The following is an 18,521-nucleotide window of genomic DNA, read 5'->3' as shown; positions in this document are numbered from 1 at the left end:
GTTTTCATACACCTTTATACTTCTCTGTTCACAGATATTGTTGAGGAATTACTTTGGAATCAGGTTTCCTTGATCGGCCTTTTCTTCAAGGTAAGCATCCTAGTTTAGGAAAAATGGACGTATTCAAACCAAAAGGAGCTAAATCAATTATGACATGAGCCCTGTCATTAATGTATTCATATGGACCTCAGGGCTCATGTCAGAATGAATGTAGTCCCTTTTGATTTAAAGACATCCAAATATTTTTTATTGAAATCCTTACATCACTTAGTATGTAATTTTGCAATTATTGCAAAAGTTACCGTCATAAATCGAAGGAAAACTGCTCTGTATACTCTGCTGCTGTGCCTCGTAGCAACTGAGCGGAAAGTTTGACCAAAAGCAGCGTCCGTTCTTTGTCAAATTGCTACCAGTATTCAATAAGACTCTCGGAAATCGTTTTAATGATCCGAAATCGACAAATTTTATATTCAGCCTTGCAACAAAGGCTCCATTTATTTTCATTTCAGGCAAGACAGCCGCACGTTGAATCATAATATAGAAAAATGCAGTCGCTTTTGGCGAAAACCCACTCGAAGTCTTCCTCTTTTAATATACAACTCCCGGATGCAACTATTCGTGTTTCTCCGGATGCTCGTGTTGCATACCAAATAATTGAAGGCGTTTTGGGTTCCGTCACGCTCATTGCGATGATGACATAATGGAGATGTTGCTTGTGTGAGGAATTTGCGATTTGATAACTGATTCTAATGTAAAAGTTCGCGAGAAACACGATGTTGCCACTGGTTTTCTCTGAAATTAACTCTCAAGCTCAAAAAAAGCTCTCAAGTTGAGGCCAAAATGGCCGGGGATATCTCACGCTGTTTGTGCCGCTATAGAATCGAAAGGTAAAATCGATCTTTGGGGGGCCTGAATTCCGATAAATTTAGTGGACTGTATCTTTAGGACCTAAGAGATTGAACTTAGAGAAATCTGAAATGGGGCGGGGGTGTGGGAACACATAATACATAAATCATCATACGTCATAAAGGGGTATGTCTGAGTGAAACATGAGGCTTACCATGGAGTGTTAGTATGCAGAGACCATCGAACCATTATTCCTGGGTGACAAGACTTGCTCATGAAGTCATAATTGAAACTTTAGCCTTCCATGGTCATGAGGGATCTAGGCATGACCTTGAACTTGGAGCTTCCAGAGGATAAGGGAACTTGAGGGAAGGTTTCAAGGGAACAAAAGGGAAGATCTGTTCACTTTGAGCTCTAATGAAGGGTATTCAGGGCAAATAGGGAACAAAGGGTGAAAATTACATTGATATTCGTCAGGGTTGAAATTAGCAACCACGAGGTAAAGCCTAAGGGGGCTGAGGTCCTAGATGCTAGATTCCTAAAGAGGTATAATTCATGAATTCTACCTGAATACAACCAATGCGACGATTAGGAAGAACTACCAGGTTAATCCAAGGATGGAGAACCGAAGAAAGATAGATAAATCGAGAACTTTACACAAAAGATACGATTTTCACCAGAGAAAACTGAGAGGGCAAACCAACGGGGACGCAGGTCGAAGCAGAATTCAACAGGTCCTCTTGAGGGGAGGAACCATCACGAAGAGAGCGCTGGCAACGCGGTATCGTAGCATGCAAAAAATGGAAGAGTCCATTATCGAGAAAGGGAAGGGGTGACAGATGAGTGAGTGCTAATTGACAAGCATGCGCGATCTATAGGGGAAATCGATAACCAAAATCGCTAATTAGCAAAAAGGGCGATAGGTGGCGGAGCGATATCGATGTTCGATATTTTCAGGGCGCATGGGCGCCAACATACTCCCCCCCTTGGAATCACGGAGGGATTACAAAACGAACCTGATGGTACAAGGGCGACAAAGGTTAAAAACTAGAGACACGAACTGAAAGTACAGGGCGACATAAAAGGAACGCTAGGACGAGGTACACGAAGGGCGAAGCGCGAGAATAGGGGCGCTAACTTTGGAAGGGCGAGAAACACAAGAAATAACGGGTACAAGAGGCGCGAAACACGTAGGGAAGGGGTGTGCATTACAAGGGCGACGATGGGTGATGGGCAAACCACGAAGGCGAAGAAGGCGAGATGCGGCTGCCGTTCTGAGTCTTGGGGTTGGAGCGCGAGAGGCGCTGGCTGCTCCAGAGTGGAAGAACGGGCGGCACCACTTTCTGCCGGAGGTCGTGCACCAGCGGGTGAGGTGGGGTGCTTTGGGGGTCAGTCTTGCTGAGGCAAGGGATAGAGCTTTAGGACCGGGCGCTCATACGTTCCGGAAATGGTTTTCACCGAAGCTACTCGAACGCGCTTGTCCTTACCAGGGTAAACATCTAACACGCGGCCAAGCTTCCATTCTAGAGGAGGTAAATTGTCATCTTTAATGAGGACCAAAGTTCCTACTTCTAAGTTCGGGGCCTCTTTGACCCATTTGCCGCGAGGCTGGAGAGTGTGCATGTATTCAACGCTCCATCGCCGCCAGATTGCTTGAAACATTCCATTTACAAGTTCCCAACGGCGGAGGCGAGACATGTCTTGATCAAAATAAATCGGTTCCGGAGGGCAGCACAACGGGCGGCCAATGAGAAAATGACCGGGCGTCAGAGGGCGAAAGTCATTAGGGTCTGATGACATAGGGGTGAGAGGGCGCGAATTCATCATCGCCTCGATGCGACATATCAATGTTAAGAATTCCGCGGCATAAAGTCTCTCATTTCCGATGGTTCGTTTCAAATGCGATTTCATACTCTTAACGGCGGCTTCCCACAGGCCTCCACTGGTAGGGTTGGAGGGCGGGATATTCTCAAATCGAATATTGTTTTTCAAAAAAAATTCCTGTAAGGCAGGATCAGCTGATTTCATAATCCGAGCGAATACGTTGGCCGCGCCGACGAAATTCGTTCCATTATCGGACATGATCAAACAAGGATTTCCGCGCCTAGCGATAAAACGTTGAAGGGCGGCGATAAATTCAGGGGTGGAAAGGCCGTCTACAACTTCGAGATGTACCGCCTTAGTGACTAAACAGACAAAAACGCTGACGTAGGCCGGGACAGTGCGTGCGGTGCGATTGGAGTGAAGTTTCACAGAGAAAGGGCCAGCGTAATCAACGCCTGTGCGCTCGAAGGGCGCGCTAGGCTGCACTCGGGGGGCAGGAAGAGAACCCATTAAGGGAACTGCATTGGATGGGCGAGCTCTGAAACAGTGCACGCATTTGTGAACAACGCTGCGAAATAAGGAACGGCCAGCTAGAACCCAGTATTTTTGAGAAATAAGGGCTTGTAATAATTGAGGGCCGGGATGAAGGTTCACTGCGTGATATTTTTCTACGAGCAAACGCACTAACTTGTCCTTGCATGGGAGGAGGAGGGGGTGACGGGCGTTAAGCGTGATATCTGCGTTGTGCAGTCTTCCGCCCACTCTCAGAAGCCCATCTTTGTCAAGGAAAGGCGTTAGCTTTTGTGTTCTCAATGAGCAGAGTGCTTTAGGCTCACGCTGTAACAATTTAACATCATCAGAAAAATGCTCGGCCTGAATAAACTTCACAATCCAAATTTCCGCGGTGCGCACTTCTGTCAAGTCCAACGGGCCTTTACAGCAAGGTATTTTTCGCGAGCGGTGAATGAAGCGAAAAATGTAACAGATCACGCGAACAATTTTATCCCATGAGGAAAGATCTGGAATAATTGTAGGGCGCGGAAGGGCGACAAGGGCATCAAGGGCGGGAGGGGGCGCCATTTCCTTCTTAAATTCCATGGCGTCTAAATCTGGGGCGCCGAGGGGCTCCTCGGGCCATTCGGAGTGGGGCAATGAGAGCCAGGGGGGCCCGTGCCACCACAATTCATTCGAGGGCAATTCTGAGGGCACCATGGGCCGTGTTGCCACATCCGCGGGATTATCGGCCGAACGCACGTGACGCCACGTGACATTTTCAAGCTCCTGAATGCGGGCAACTCGGTTAGCAATGAAAGTTTTCAAAGTGTGGGATTCTGTATTTATCCAATGCAAAACCGTTGTATTGTCTGACCACGCATAAAAATTCTCAGCGCCGAATTTTTCTTGGAGTTTTGGCAACGTCGCGTGAAAAAGTTGAACGAGCAAATCGGCGGCGCAAAGTTCTAAACGCGGTAAGGTGACCTGACGCAGGGGCGCGACTTTCGTTTTAGCAGTGACGAGATTTACAAGGGCTTCAGAATCCGGGGAGGGCGAAGACCTAAGATACAAAAGGGCACTATATCCTAATTGACTGGCGTCACAAAATCCATGGACTTCAAAATATTCCGCGCTCACATACAAGCAGCGAGGAATCAAAACCTTGCGCAGCGCTGGCAATTCTCTACAGAAATTGGACCACAGTTGCCAGATTTCATCGGGAACTCGCTCATCCCATGACAGTTTCAATTTCCATATTTCCTGCATTAAGGATTTAGCAGTGAAGGTCACGGGTGCAATCCATCCGCAGACGTCATAGATTGAAGCAAGCATGGAGAGAATGCCGCGCTTGGTGGCTGCGTGAGGCTTTAAATTAATTACATAAGTGAAACAGTCCAATTTTGGCGCCCATTGTACGCCCAAAATCGAAAACCGCGGGCTTTCATCATTTTCGTCAATGATTGGGCATTCTAGGTGGTCCGCGGGCAAATTTTCTAAAATTTCGGGGTGGGAGGCCGACCATTTTCGTAAGAAGAATCCTCCCAGGGCGAGAAGAGCGATCAACTCCTCGAGGTGCTCCTTAGCGACACGAATGGTAGGTCCGCCCCCGTTGACGTCATCGACGTAAACAGACTCTAAAAGGATTCTTGGCTGCGTTAGGATACTTATGTCCGTGATCCCTGGCCAGTTGATGCAGGGTTCGAATTGCTAAAAAGGGCGAGCAATTAATTCCGAAAGTGACAGTATTCAAATAATACGCTTTCAGCGGCTCTGACGGGTGAGCACGCCATAAAATACACTGATAAGGGCGATGAGTTTCTGTGACGCTAATGCGCAAGTACATTTGCTTAATGTCACAGGCAAAAACCACAGGGTGGGCGCGAAAGTTCAGTAAGACGTCACGGACGTCATTCTGGAGGGCAGGGCCAGCCAACAAAGTGTCATTTAATGAAACGCCCGTGGAGCTAGGGGCGCTGCCATCGAAAACGCATCGCAATTTTGTCACTCCATTGGTAGTTTTGGTGACACCGTGATGAGCCAAAAAATACTTTGGCGCCTCCTCGGGGGAGGGGTTCGGGGGGACTGGCGACATGAAACCATCCTTTTCAAAATCGACCATGTATTTCCGGTATTTTTCCGCCAATTTCGGATTTGACTCGAAACGCCTTTCTAAGGCGAGCATACGTTTGCGAGCTAAATCGAGAGAGGAACCGAGGGCAGGGGGATCAGGGCGAAAGGGCAAATTGACTTCATAGCGACCATCGGGAAGCTGAACAGTGGTTTCAGAATAAATTTTCTCGGCCAGCCTTTCTTCTGGCGTAGACTTAACGGGAGGGGGAACTTCCTCTAAACGCCAGAATTTCTCAATGACGTCAGGCTGAGGAGTGTGCGCGTGTACAGGGAGCGCGGTCAACAACGTAACAGGGGTTGTCGGAGGGAGTTGAGTCACCAGGCATGAGGTGGAACCAACTAAAACGAGTCCAAAAACGGTCCCTAGGCCCATGAGGCCATCACGAGCAGGGACATTATCACCAGTGAGAATTTTTGCGAGCAAATCTACACCGCATAAAATATCTATCTCTGAAGGGCGATCTAATTCTGGGTCAGCTAAAGTATAATCGCGGAAAATTTTCTGAAAATCAGGTGAGAGGGGGACGGCGGGAACCGAACCGGTAAGTCTATCCATGACAGTTACAGGGTGATTATAAACTACCATGCGACCATTGGGAATGCCAACGTCAACTTTCGCCGTGCCTGCTACAGGAATGGGCGTGTTCGCTATACCGTTGATAGCATTTAAGCAGGGCTTCGGGGTGATTTTCAGGGTACGTGCAAGGCGAGACGTAATTAGGGTACCTGAAGATCCCGAATCTAAAAGCATTTTGGCATACACTTTCTGTCCGCTTAAACTAGTAAGAAAAACCTTAGCGGTTGGCATTACTGCGGCCAAAGGGCGATACTTGGCAACAAGGGCGGTATGAAGAGAAGTGTTGGGCTCAGGGTTTTTCAAAGTAGGACAAAGCATACTATGATGACGTCCCTTAGCGCCATTGCACTCTTTACATTCACGTTTAGAAGTACATTTATCAGACCAATGATTTCTACCCAGGCAGTTTCTACAGAGTTGCCTGCTTTGCACAGCTTCCCAGCGCTCGGGCTGAGTCAGGGCCTTAAAAGTAGGACAGTTAAATGTATTGTGAGATGGCTCATCTTCACAATAACGACATTCGCGAGAAGTTTTCGGTTTTTCAGATGAAGAACTACTATCGGAAGCTTGGCTGTTCGAAGGGTTCTTTTTAGGGGAATTTTGTGCTGCTAGTACCTTGGTATTGCGGCCGGCATTAGAATTTGAGGAGGACGACGAGTTGGAACTGCCTGTGAAAGGGTTATCAACGATTCTGGCACACTCTGACTTAATAAATGATAACAATTCATTGAGCGTTGGATACTCAGACGCATCTTCTCTAAAATCATCAAATCTGCCGCGCAGGTTATCAGAAAATTTCCTCCAAATTACCGTAACAAGCATCGCTGAATAAGTCTCTGAGGGATGATTGAGGGAGGAGAGAGCATTCATATGCTCTTGAATCTTAGCGTAGAAATTAGACAAACTATTCTTGTGCTTAATTTCAGGGAGTTCCAACAAGCCGTTAAAATGTGAAAACAAATGACGACGTTTACTCTGATACCTGGTACAAATCATGTCCCATGCACCCTCATAGTTCTCTGCAGTTAGCTCCAATGTCTTAATTAAATCTAAGGGCTCTTTAGACAGGGCGTTTAACAAATATTGAAATTTCTCAACGTCACTCAACTTTGACTCATGAATAGCAACTTTGAACCGACTATGGAACGTGGTCCATTGAGAAAGGGTTCCATCAAATGTAGGCAGAGATAAGCGAGGCAGGGTGACATGAGCTTTAACATAAGGGCTTTGCACGGTAGAGGGCGAAGGCGAATTAACACAGGGAGACGAGGGCGGTGTAACGTTCACAATCTGGGACGCATTTTTCAAACCGAAATATTTGACTGAAATGGTATCTAACATGTCCTCAAACTGCGCTTGAGTGATATCTACCTCTAACTGTTTCTCAGGGGGAAGAGTGGCGTTCAGCTCAATAATCTCTGTTTGGGTTGCATTGAAATTACTCTCAATCTGCAGTACTCTATTCCAAGTTCCTTCAAAGGAGAACCAATTTCTAGAATTAAGGGCTTGTGCGCCCAGAAGGGAACGTTGCAACATATCATAGTACCTATTGCGTTTGGCGTATAGGGCTGTGAATTCTACAGGGACTTGAACAGCTCTGGAAGCAGTTTGGCGCATGGAGCGCTTGGTGGGCTGCTTGCCAGGGTTCTCTCCATTCACCTGATCATCAAATTCATTATCTGAACCCTTTTGTGAGTCACTACCCTCGTTGTGTAGACTCATAATGGTGAGGTGATAAGAATAATATGCACAGGGAGAAAAACACTGGTGTATATAACCTCACTTTTGACTGAAATAGCAGCTCTTATCTGTCTCACTAAGGAGTAGCCAGAAAGAGAAAACAGGTTGCTTGAGGTACAAATTGGGCTCAAATCAGTGAGCAATAACTTGAAAATGTATTTAAATCAATTCATGAAAGAAAATGACTTCATAAGCAGCAAGGCACCCAGGAAGGGAGCCCGACGGACACTGGCACACAATGGCTGGAGTTCAAAATGGCCTAAATCATGTGTTTCTTCACTCAGACAAATAATGAAAAAACTAAGAATAAAGGGAGGGTAACAGTACTATTGAATTGAAGGCAGGAGGGTAGGATACAAGAGGCGGAGCCTATGAACCAGGTGTAATCAATTATAGGGCCTGACTGGGAACCTGTTCATTCAACTCGCTCCAGCACTCCAGAGATGCCAAGCATAACTTTAAATTTTGTAAATATAACCATGCCTGCACTCACATGTTATGAAGCTTAAGAACTTTAAAGTGACAGCTTAGAAAAAGGGTTTCTGAGGGTGGCTGACACATAAAGCTTCATTCATTTACTTTAAAGAGTGGTCCAAAATTCATTATATTACAAATGCGGCTCGGCTAGGACCATGTTTGTGCCGCTATAAAATCGAAAGGTAAAATCGATCTTTGGGGGGCCTGAATTCCGATAAATTTAGTGGACTGTATCTTTAGGACCTAAGAGATTGAACTTAGAGAAATCTGAAATGGGGCGGGGGTGTGGGAACACATAATACATAAATCATCATACGTCATAAAGGGGTATGTCTGAGTGAAACATGAGGCTTACCATGGAGTGTTAGTATGCAGAGACCATCGAACCATTATTCCTGGGTGACAAGACTTGCTCATGAAGTCATAATTGAAACTTTAGCCTTCCATGGTCATGAGGGATCTAGGCATGACCTTGAACTTGGAGCTTCCAGAGGATAAGGGAACTTGAGGGAAGGTTTCAAGGGAACAAAAGGGAAGATCTGTTCACTTTGAGCTCTAATGAAGGGTATTCAGGGCAAATAGGGAACAAAGGGTGAAAATTACATTGGTATTCGTCAGGGTTGAAATTAGCAACCACGAGGTAAAGCCTAAGGGGGGCTGAGGTCCTAGATGCTAGATTCCTAAAGAGGTGTAATTCATGAATTCTACCTGAATACAACCAATGCGACGATTAGGAAGAACTACCAGGTTAATCCAAGGATGGAGAACCGAAGAAAGATAGATAAATCGAGAACTTTACACAAAAGATACGATTTTCACCAGAGAAAACTGAGAGGGCAAACCAACGGGGACGCAGGTCGAAGCAGAATTCAACAGGTCCTCTTGAGGGGAGGAACCATCACGAAGAGAGCGCTGGCAACGCGGTATCGTAGCATGCAAAAAATGGAAGAGTCCATTATCGAGAAAGGGAGGGGTGACAGATGAGTGAGTGCTAATTGACAAGCATGCGCGATCTATAGGGGAAATCGATAACCAAAATCGCTAATTAGCAAAAAGGGCGATAGGTGGCGGAGCGATATCGATGTTCGATATTTTCAGGGCGCATGGGCGCCAACACACGCTATCCTGAGAGTCCACCTCTACATCAAGACAAACTCTCCATGGAAAGATAGGGGGCAAATACATTGACAAGGGCTGACACTTTATTTGAGAACTCTAAAACTGAAAACACGGCAACCCTGATAATGTATTTGCTTCCTATCTTTGCATGCAGAATTTGTCTTGATGTAGACGTGGACTCACAGGATAGCGTGGGATATCCCCTCCATTACAGCCTCGTTTTCGTTGACGTTTCGCGCCAATCACACGCTCGTTCTCAACTCGGAATATAGATGCAAACAAAAATTTAAAACAAATAGATGTGCGCAAAACTGTTGCATTAACTCGTAACATCAGTCATTCCATTGATCTTGTGCTCCGATCTTAATGCGACAAGACAATCCCGATATCGAAACCTAGCAGTTTTTACAACGCCTTCAAATTCGGCGTGATACCTCACGCGTTTCAGAGAGTACGAATAGTTGTATCATTGCGCCTTACCAACGTGACAGATGATTAATCTTGATGTTGCTAGTGGCTTCCACGCTGTCCTTGTCGGTTTTCCTTTGACACTTTTGCAGTTGTGACCGTATAGTAAGGAATATATTTAGCGTAAGGAATTTGGGATTTGACTGTTGATTCTTATGTAAAAATTTGCGAGAAACACGATGGTGCCACTGGTTTTTCGGACACTGTTTTTCCACTGGAGAGTTCGTCTTGATGTAGAGATGGACTCTCAGGATATCGTGGGATATCCCCTCCATTACAGCCTCGAATTTGAGAGCGTTTTTTGAGCTTAGGAGTTGATTTCAGAAAAAACCAGTGGCATTTTCGTGTTTCTCGCGAACTTTAACATAAGAATCAAGAGTCAAATCGCAAATTCCTCACACATGCAACATCTCCATTGCGCGCCTCCGCCACCATCTCTAAGCATTGCCTTGTAAAGGAAAAGAGCATTAGGTGCAATAATAAAGAAACTACTTGAAAAAAACTATATTTAAAAACTACTCACTGGGAAAAAAAAACACATTGGATCTAGAGTTCAGACTCTCGAAAACATTGACAAGAAAAAATACTCTTGATTCAATCGGATTTTTGCTTGAATCAAAACGAAATCCGCTCAAATAAGAGACTTGGTTCTTGATTTAAGCTAGATTCTGATTGAATCAAGATTACTTTTTCTTGTCGATGTTTTTAAGAGTCTGGATTTTAGATCCAATGTGTTTTTTTTTCAGTGTATATTTAAAAACTACTAATAAAACAACTATGAATAACTATACTACTATAAAAAAACTATTTTTGAGTCTTACAATAACAAAGGTGAGGCTCATAGTGTCCTTTCTTTTAATTTTTCTTGTTTTGCCGGTTGAAACTGCGGGTGTGATCCCTGCGAAACGTCCCGGGTTCCTTATTTTATTTCATGTGTTTCTTTTCATTATTTGCGGCCTTAGCCCCGTTTTAAGTTGTTTCTCTTTTAAAAACTAATTGGATTGCATTTTGCAAAAAGGAACCACTAGCATTGCAATGATGCTAAGACTGTGCAACTTCATCCTTTGCAATAAAATAGCGGAAATTGTGAAAAACTATGAAATTCAGATGGTAATTTTTGTCTTAAATTTACAGTTTTTAGCGAGTAAAATAGAAACTATAACTAAGGGTTGGCGGCAGGGCGTTGACGAAGAGATGTTGCGGTGTCAGTTGCCCGAGAACCTCTGGGAAGATAGGCATATGTGGCGTTTGGGTGTCGTAGAACGCCAGAGTGCGTTATAAAGCGACTTTATATATATATAAATAGAAACTATTAAGAGATAACCGGGTTTTTCCTCCAAGACAAAAAAGTTGCACAATCTTAGCAACATTGCAATGCTAGTGGTTCCTTTTTGCAAAATGCAATCCACTTAATCGTCTGGAGCTCATTTTCCCCGTGGCTTTTTGTTGCAGTCGCTATGGTACGAGTTCGGCTTCATCTACTGCTCGGCGCTGGCGGGGATGCTGGCGCTGGCCGTGCCGTGCGTCGTCTTCGTGCACCTCTGCTACCGGATGTCCGACGAGAAGCCGCCGTCCTCCCAGCATCCGCCCCCGCCCCCGGATATGCTCCCCACCCGCGCCCACCGCTGCCAGCGGGCCACCCTCGCCCTCACTCTCCAGATCCTCCTCGCCGTCTTCCTGTAAGTCTACAAGTCTACCTATTCGCCTCCACTCCTTTGCACGCTGCATTTCCTGTCACGAACGCCGAGATGACTCTCGAGTTATGCGTTTCGGGGTTGCCAAATGCGCCAATGCTCCACAAGGGGATCTAGATGGTCCACAGGGGGGTCTGAAGGGTCCACAGGGGGGTCTGAAGGGTCCACAGGGGGGTCTGAAGGGCCCACAGAGGGATCTGAATGGTCCACAGGGGAGGCCTTAGGAGCCACAGGGGGGTCTGAAGGGTCCACAGAGGTGTCTGAAGGGTCCACAGGGGGGTCCGAAGGGTCCACAGGGGAGGCCTTGGGGGCCACAGGGAGGAATCGAGAAGTCTAAGGGGAAGAGGCTTGTAAAAAGGAACCAAGTGGTGGTAGTAAGATAAAATTATTTTAAAGCGGGTGCTTTAGCATCTAAGGCCATTTACACCTGAGCATTGAAATGATGCTAAGAATGTGCAAGTTCTTTTATCTTGGAAGGAAAACCTGATCATCTGTAAACGGTTTCTATTTTACAGTCCAGAAACTGTAAATGTAAGACTACAATCCTGCCATCCTATAAGGAAAAACGCCGTATGAACGTGCGAGACTTGCCAAATTTCCTCCGATAAAACGTTCATTTTTGAAGAACGCTGTGGATATTTTCCCTTGAAATTTTCAGGAAATTTAGATGAAATTGCTAACAAAAGTATCTGAAAAAATGGCGTCAAAACGTTTGTTTTTCCATACGGCGTTTTTCCTTAGCACGACAGAATTACCGTGTGAATTTCATATTTTTGCATGATCTCAGTTCTTTTCGCATAGGATGAAATTGCGCAATCATATCAACATTGTGCTCTTTATTCCTTTTTGCAAAATTTAATCCAAGAATAGCCCGTTCCAGAAGCTCAAACTGGAGGTTCAGTCTGGGGGCATCGCTGCGGGTGTTGACTGTCAAACTTCAAAGGTCAGCGGGCTGATGACCTTAGAACCAAAACTCCGAAAACAACAATCACCAAAATATACGGTTTTCCCTCATTTTTTCTTGATAAATGTGACAATTGTGCTGCTTTTAAAGCTCTCGATACACGGTCAAATTCCGAACCAATTCCGATCAAAATAGACCAGTTAATGACTGATGTTCACCATTCAACAGTTCTCTTTGATTAAAATTAAACGGACCGTCAAATTTTGATCGGAATGGAGTGCCACCATTCATCATTTCTTGCCACATGTAAAATTTCTGCCAGGTTTTCATTTGAAAATTAAGCCGATTTTAGTAACGATTTTGAAACTAATGACACCCGACACTTTGATGTAATTGATTCGGGAATTTGATCGTGTATCGAGGCTTTTACTGTTTTTGTAAATGTTCAACAGTCAACACCCACATCGATGCCCCCAGACTGAACCTCCAGTTTGAGCGTCTGGAACTGGCTAATGGACCTCTTGCATGCGTCGGGGATTTGCGATTTGGGTACTTTTTTTATGAGTAAAATTTTGCGTTACCGCTCATTTTAAGGAATTATCCTGGCGGGAATGTAAGATAATGGGTAATGATGGGCGGATTTATTTAAAGAGAAAACTTCTCTGCGATATATTTCAAACAATCTCGCAGAGTCTCAATAAGTAAGGGAAAGAATAGTTAACAGTGGGCTCGTCTAGACCGAGTCTAAGAGAGAGCTCAAATTGAAACAATTCGGTGGCGAATGAGAAAACTTTCAAATGTTCACCACTCTCTCGCTTGAGTTATCATAAAAAAACTTTGCTATTCATCAATTGCCTCTTTGGCTCGGCGAAAACTTCAGATTCCGGAGATCCTAGGTAGTAACCACTTGTTACTTCAAACTGCGGAGTCCGAACTTTTAATTGAGACTGTTTATCTCGGATCTTGCATGCTAGCTTCCACCAGCGAGTCTTGCCAATTCGGAAATGAGTTGAGGAATAAACAAAATAAGGGAGCTTATTTTCAATTACTTCAACAGTTCAAATAATGAGAATGCTACTGGAAGTACTGAGCGGGATTATCGTTGAAATTTTAAATCAAGATTGAGAAAATTACAGTAAAGTGGAATGAATTCAATGAAAATCAGCTTAACTATATTTCATGTTGCCTAATTTTCTCTCATATTTTATTTTTTAACAGAAAAGTAAACGGCATAGCTCCTTAAAATTTCCCGTGAATTCTCTCTAAATTATGAAAAATATTCTCCCAAAATTTTAAGTCTGAATGTTCCTCGATTGTCTGTTATAATACAAGGAAATTTGAGAGAAATTGGACAACGTCTGATATAGTTAGGCTTATTTTGGTTCAATCTGTCCAATGTAAAAAAAAATGTTGGTTAATGAATCGAAAGACTGGTCTCCTGGCGAGACTGACAATCGAATTTATCTACTATCTTGATAAGCAATGAGAGGCAGAATAATCGCCTTCAATCTCGAGCGATACCAAATCACGACATTGATGGTCAAATAGTTGTATCACAAAATACGGGTCGAACTTGAAGGGGCAAGGCTTCCTTGATTCTCGTATCAATTCTTCGTATTTCTGTTTGCGACGTTGTAGACTTCTCGTCGTACTTTATTTTTTCTTCGGAAAACTAATCACCATTTTTTGAAAATTTCCTTCATTTTTTCTCTCTACCAGCAGAATATTCTGTATAAATTTCAGTTCATAGAATTGGGTTTGCTTCTCTTCGCAAAATGAAGTAGGATCGGAAATTTTGAGCGATAAAGGTATGTGGTTTCGCACTTTAACCATCAATTTACGAACTATGGTTTTACCGATCAAGGTCATTCAATAAGGGAGCAACAAAGTTTCAATGCTGAATTAGCTGTTCGTTGACCGAACGAATTTCACTGCCAAGGAAACGTATTGCTTGAAGCTATTGGAAGCGTATTGTTGAAAACTTCTCTAAGCACCTCGTCATCCGAACACGTGGATAAATTGCCGAGATGAACTTACGACTTGCACAAGAAAGCGTGTAGGACTGAGTTGCAGTTTCGTTAAAATACTAAATCAATCTTATTTGACAGATATTCTATGCGAGATACACGACTGGTTTCCTTAGTCATGGCTGAATCCCAAAAACCTTGAAACTCTCTCCATCACTGGCACTTCATGTTTCGGGCGCACGATAAATTCACAATGTTGATCAGTCGTGAATAAGCGAGAGAAGAGAAAATTCCAGGATCCAGCATGGAGCGTATCAATACAAGAAAGAATTATTCACAAAACTCCGTGACAGAGAGCCAGATACATTGGAAAAAAACACATTAGATCTCGAGTCCAGACTCTTGAAAACATTGACAAGAAAAAGGACTTTTGTTTCGTCAATCAGATTTAAGCTTTAATCAAAAGGAAATCCGCTCAAATGAAGAGGCTTGGTCCTTGATTTAAGTTTAAATCTGATTGAACCAAGAGTATTTTTCTTGTCGATGTTTTTAAGAGTCTGGACTCGAGATCCAATGTGTTGGGCGCTTCTGGGTACCAGATGCGCCCTTTCCAACCGTTCGACTCCCCCGATGTAACATGTACTATACTACATGCCCTTTTGCCTTATGGGTAATGACGCCATTCTGGTACACCCGGGAAAAATTGGATTTTTTTCTGCATCTGGTATTCGTAAAAGTTTTCGTGAAATGTTTTGCTTTTAAGCATAACAATCTCGCACGGACGTTTTACCTGGTTAAAGTATTTTAGGGCCTCCTTATGCTTTAAATACTTATATCCGAGGCAGTACTTTCAGATCGATTTGAAAATATTACGAACAGTCACGTGATCTCTTCATTTTAGTGACGTATTACTGTGCTACTTTGTGATTGGTTCATTTTCTTGGCGCAGCATCGACACGTCAGCTGTTTGCGGCATTGAGCGGAAGGTTTAAGGTTATGTCATGGACCAAGAGAATGAATAAGGACCCCCAACTCCAGTTAGCGGAGACATTAGCGCTGCCTGCGTTCACGCCGTGAATATGGGTCCAGCCAGCGCCGATGTCACCGCCGGCCGGCCGGTCCCTCTCTTCCCCGCGACCCGCGCTTCCCCTCCCCATTGCTGAACTCCTCTTCACGCGGCCCCGCGACCTGCGCGCCCTACCTCGCAGCGTCGCGACGCCGCTGTCCGCTAGATCGCGTTGACGCACCAGCTTTAGAGGTTCCGCCGCTCTTTCCCGTCGTCTGATTTACAGTGAATCCTTTATGTTTCCATTCACCACTGACTCAAATTCATCACAAAATGCTTGTGGAAAGTTTCAGGACTTCGCGGTCGATCAGAAGTTTTGAAGGGTTTTGCGGTAAAAGAATCCCACTTTAAATTCCAGCTTCGTCAGTCTTCGGGTACATAAGTTGGTAGTAATATGCTTTGACAAAGAAGCGCCCTTCAACGCTTGGGCGTTGGAACTGCTTGTTTTTCTTTTCAGTGTATTTATTGCAGCTCATTTGATTAACCTTATTTTCTCTTTTGCTCATACATTATCACAACTTAATTTCATGGCAAGGGCTTGAATCTGACCATTGCTGCTGGGAATGTTTGAAATTTCCTCATCCAGATTTTAATTTATTTTAATCAATAATCCGAATGAAAAACTCCCAGTTTCCTTTCTCACTAAATTCAATGATGTTTTTCCGCTCTCCCAACATTCTTAGGAAAATAGTGTAAATATGCTCCTCAAATTCCCCGCCAATTCATTTTTTTTCAGTGAAATTTCGAAAGGAGGGAGGGATTCTAGTTTTTTCGTGCACTTACAATTATTTCACAGTTCTCCCTAATTATTTCTTGAGAAAATTGTTTCCCATAATTCCCTTAGATCATCTCACCTTTTGATACAGTGATACCGTTAGATGAGGACATTCAGACTCATGGTACTATTTCTCTAAAGTATGGTAAATACTAGTAGAAGTATGACGAATTCTCCAATACGTATAATAATTGCCACCATAACTGGACGTATTTCTGTCAAACGGAACTATGTGCATTATGACGTGAGCCCTGTAATGCATGTATTCTTATGGGTCTCAGGGATCATGTCTTAATGCACATAGTTCCGTTTGACAGAAATACGTCCAGCTAAAGAGCCAGCCGGGAAAAGAGAACATGCCCATCTTGTGTTGCTAAGCTCTAGTGCCCTTTGACCGTTCTGCTACTCAAATAAAAACCTACTTAATTTCGGGAAAATTACTCCATAAAATTAGAATATTTCAGAAGGCAAACATTTACAAATTTTAAGTTTTTTATTGACGATGGAACGCATTGCAAAGCTTACGTTCTTATCAGCGTCAAATGCATGTGTGCAATTTTTGATACTTCAAGTATGATCTACCATATAATATGTTTTTCATTGCCAAACTTGTATTACCAAGTCATTTTTCTCTCTCTTTTTTCAACACATTATTTATTAAAATTTGCCACCACTACCCTAATTCAATGGGTATCTATTCGCGCGACACTAAACAATTTACAATAATGTGAATATTGAGGAGCGTATGATTGGCTCCCTAAACTGAAAGCCATCGTGTTATCGCCCCCTGTCATAGGGTGGTAACATTTGTTTAAATGATAAATAAATATTATATACTACATTTCATTTGAAATAAGCATGGAGTTTTAAACAGGAAATAAGGTGTATGTAGACAGATTGACCGCATTTAGCAAAAAAGAACCAGCGAAATTGAACTGTTTTCAAAATCGTACAACTTCTTCATTTCTTTTAAAAAATACTTAGTACCTGCACGGTATGAAAATTTACAAAGTTATTTCCCTTTGAAATTAAACATTTTTTGATGGAAAGTCAAAGCTTTTTGCTATTCTAGGAGACTTTTTAGATAACTATGAAGGAGCAACATTTTTACAACACTGTAATGGCGCAGGATCCTTTTTGATAAATGCAGTCCATACTCCATATGGTAATTGGGGGTATAAATTGACTTTAATATGCGAGAGTTGTTAGATTCGTTTTACACTAAAGTACCACAGTCATTTCAGATCGACCATACTTTTTTCCTATGCAAAAACTGCTGCAATCCCTGGCATTTCGGTGATTGGTCAATACGTCCAAAGAAAAATGTCCAAAAGTTAAAATGTCCAAACCCTGAATGCCCGAAAATCTAAAAAGGCCAAATATCAGTAATGTCCAGTAGACAAGTAAGTCCAAAAGTAGGCAAATGTCCAAATGTGAGATTAGGCATTGGTTGAGTTGTCAATGGATTTTTGGGTGCAGGTTTGCAAGCTGTTTGTGAATGCAGCCGTAGAAACAGATGCGTTGGACAATGGAGAGATGCAGGTTAAGAAAAAATGGTGATAAATTTTTTCATGAGAGCAGGATAATCCTTACTTTTAAAAATGCATTACTGATTTATTTTCCAAATTTTAAGTGATATTGACAAATATAACAAACATGGCTAATATTACCCCGTTTGTCATGAAAAGCCCCCCCCCCCCAAAAAAAAAAAAAAAAATGATTCTTGTCCATAACAACAAACAGTTAGTATATAATTACTCTTTCCATATTTGGACATTCGGCTACTTTTGGACTTATTTGTCTGCTGGACGTTACTGATATTTGGCCTTTTTAAATTTTTGGGCATTCAGGATTTGGACATTTTTTTTGGACATTTTGACCTATTACCGGAATTTCCACGCTTGTTTCAAAATTGACAGGAAATTTCCAATTTCCTTTTACAAAAATCTCCATTTTTTCTGACCCTCGGAGGAAGACGCCGGTCTATTCCATGAAACTTCCTCATCATCCTTGCAGACATCCTGCTGACCTCCATATAGTCAACAGCGAACCCGTCAGCTATGCAAACCACCGAAACAGGGCGCAAACAACCGCCCTGCCCGACAGACGTGGAGAAACGATTCGCCAGAGCCTTGACAAATATATTCAACGGCTCCGCGCACCTGACTTTGATAAATAGTATCATCAAAAGCGTGTAATTTTTACGCTTCGATGACTCCACCCCCTCCCTCTCCAACCCCTCCCTCTCCAACCCCTCCCTCTCCAACCCCCCCCCCCCTCGTCCCCCGAGACCCGACTTGGGAACCCTCCTCGCGAAGTCTACCCGTTCGTACCGGTCGAGGCGTCCGTACCATGTTTACGGGTTAACAAGCACTCCCTGGCGAACTTGGCGCGGTTATGCGTAAACTTTCGCGGTATGAATGAGTTTGGGAAGATATA

At 43.5% G+C, this 18,521-nt stretch overlaps 1 protein-coding gene across 1 annotated transcript in view; it reads left to right on the top strand.

The window, feature by feature from the left end:
* Positions 1-18,521, top strand: part of prom (prominin) — a 123,734-nt gene that overhangs the window by 25,622 nt on the left and 79,591 nt on the right. The window contains exons 2-3 of the mRNA XM_019050037.2: positions 35-90; positions 11,129-11,355. Of these exons, the coding sequence (XP_018905582.2) occupies positions 35-90; positions 11,129-11,355 (283 nt within the window). The remainder of the gene's footprint in view (positions 1-34; positions 91-11,128; positions 11,356-18,521) is intronic.

The sequence above is a fragment of the Bemisia tabaci genome, chromosome 9 (genome assembly GCF_918797505.1).
Source record: "Bemisia tabaci chromosome 9, PGI_BMITA_v3".
Taxonomy (NCBI): domain Eukaryota; kingdom Metazoa; phylum Arthropoda; class Insecta; order Hemiptera; family Aleyrodidae; genus Bemisia; species Bemisia tabaci.
This window is presented reverse-complemented; position numbering and strand designations above follow the sequence as displayed.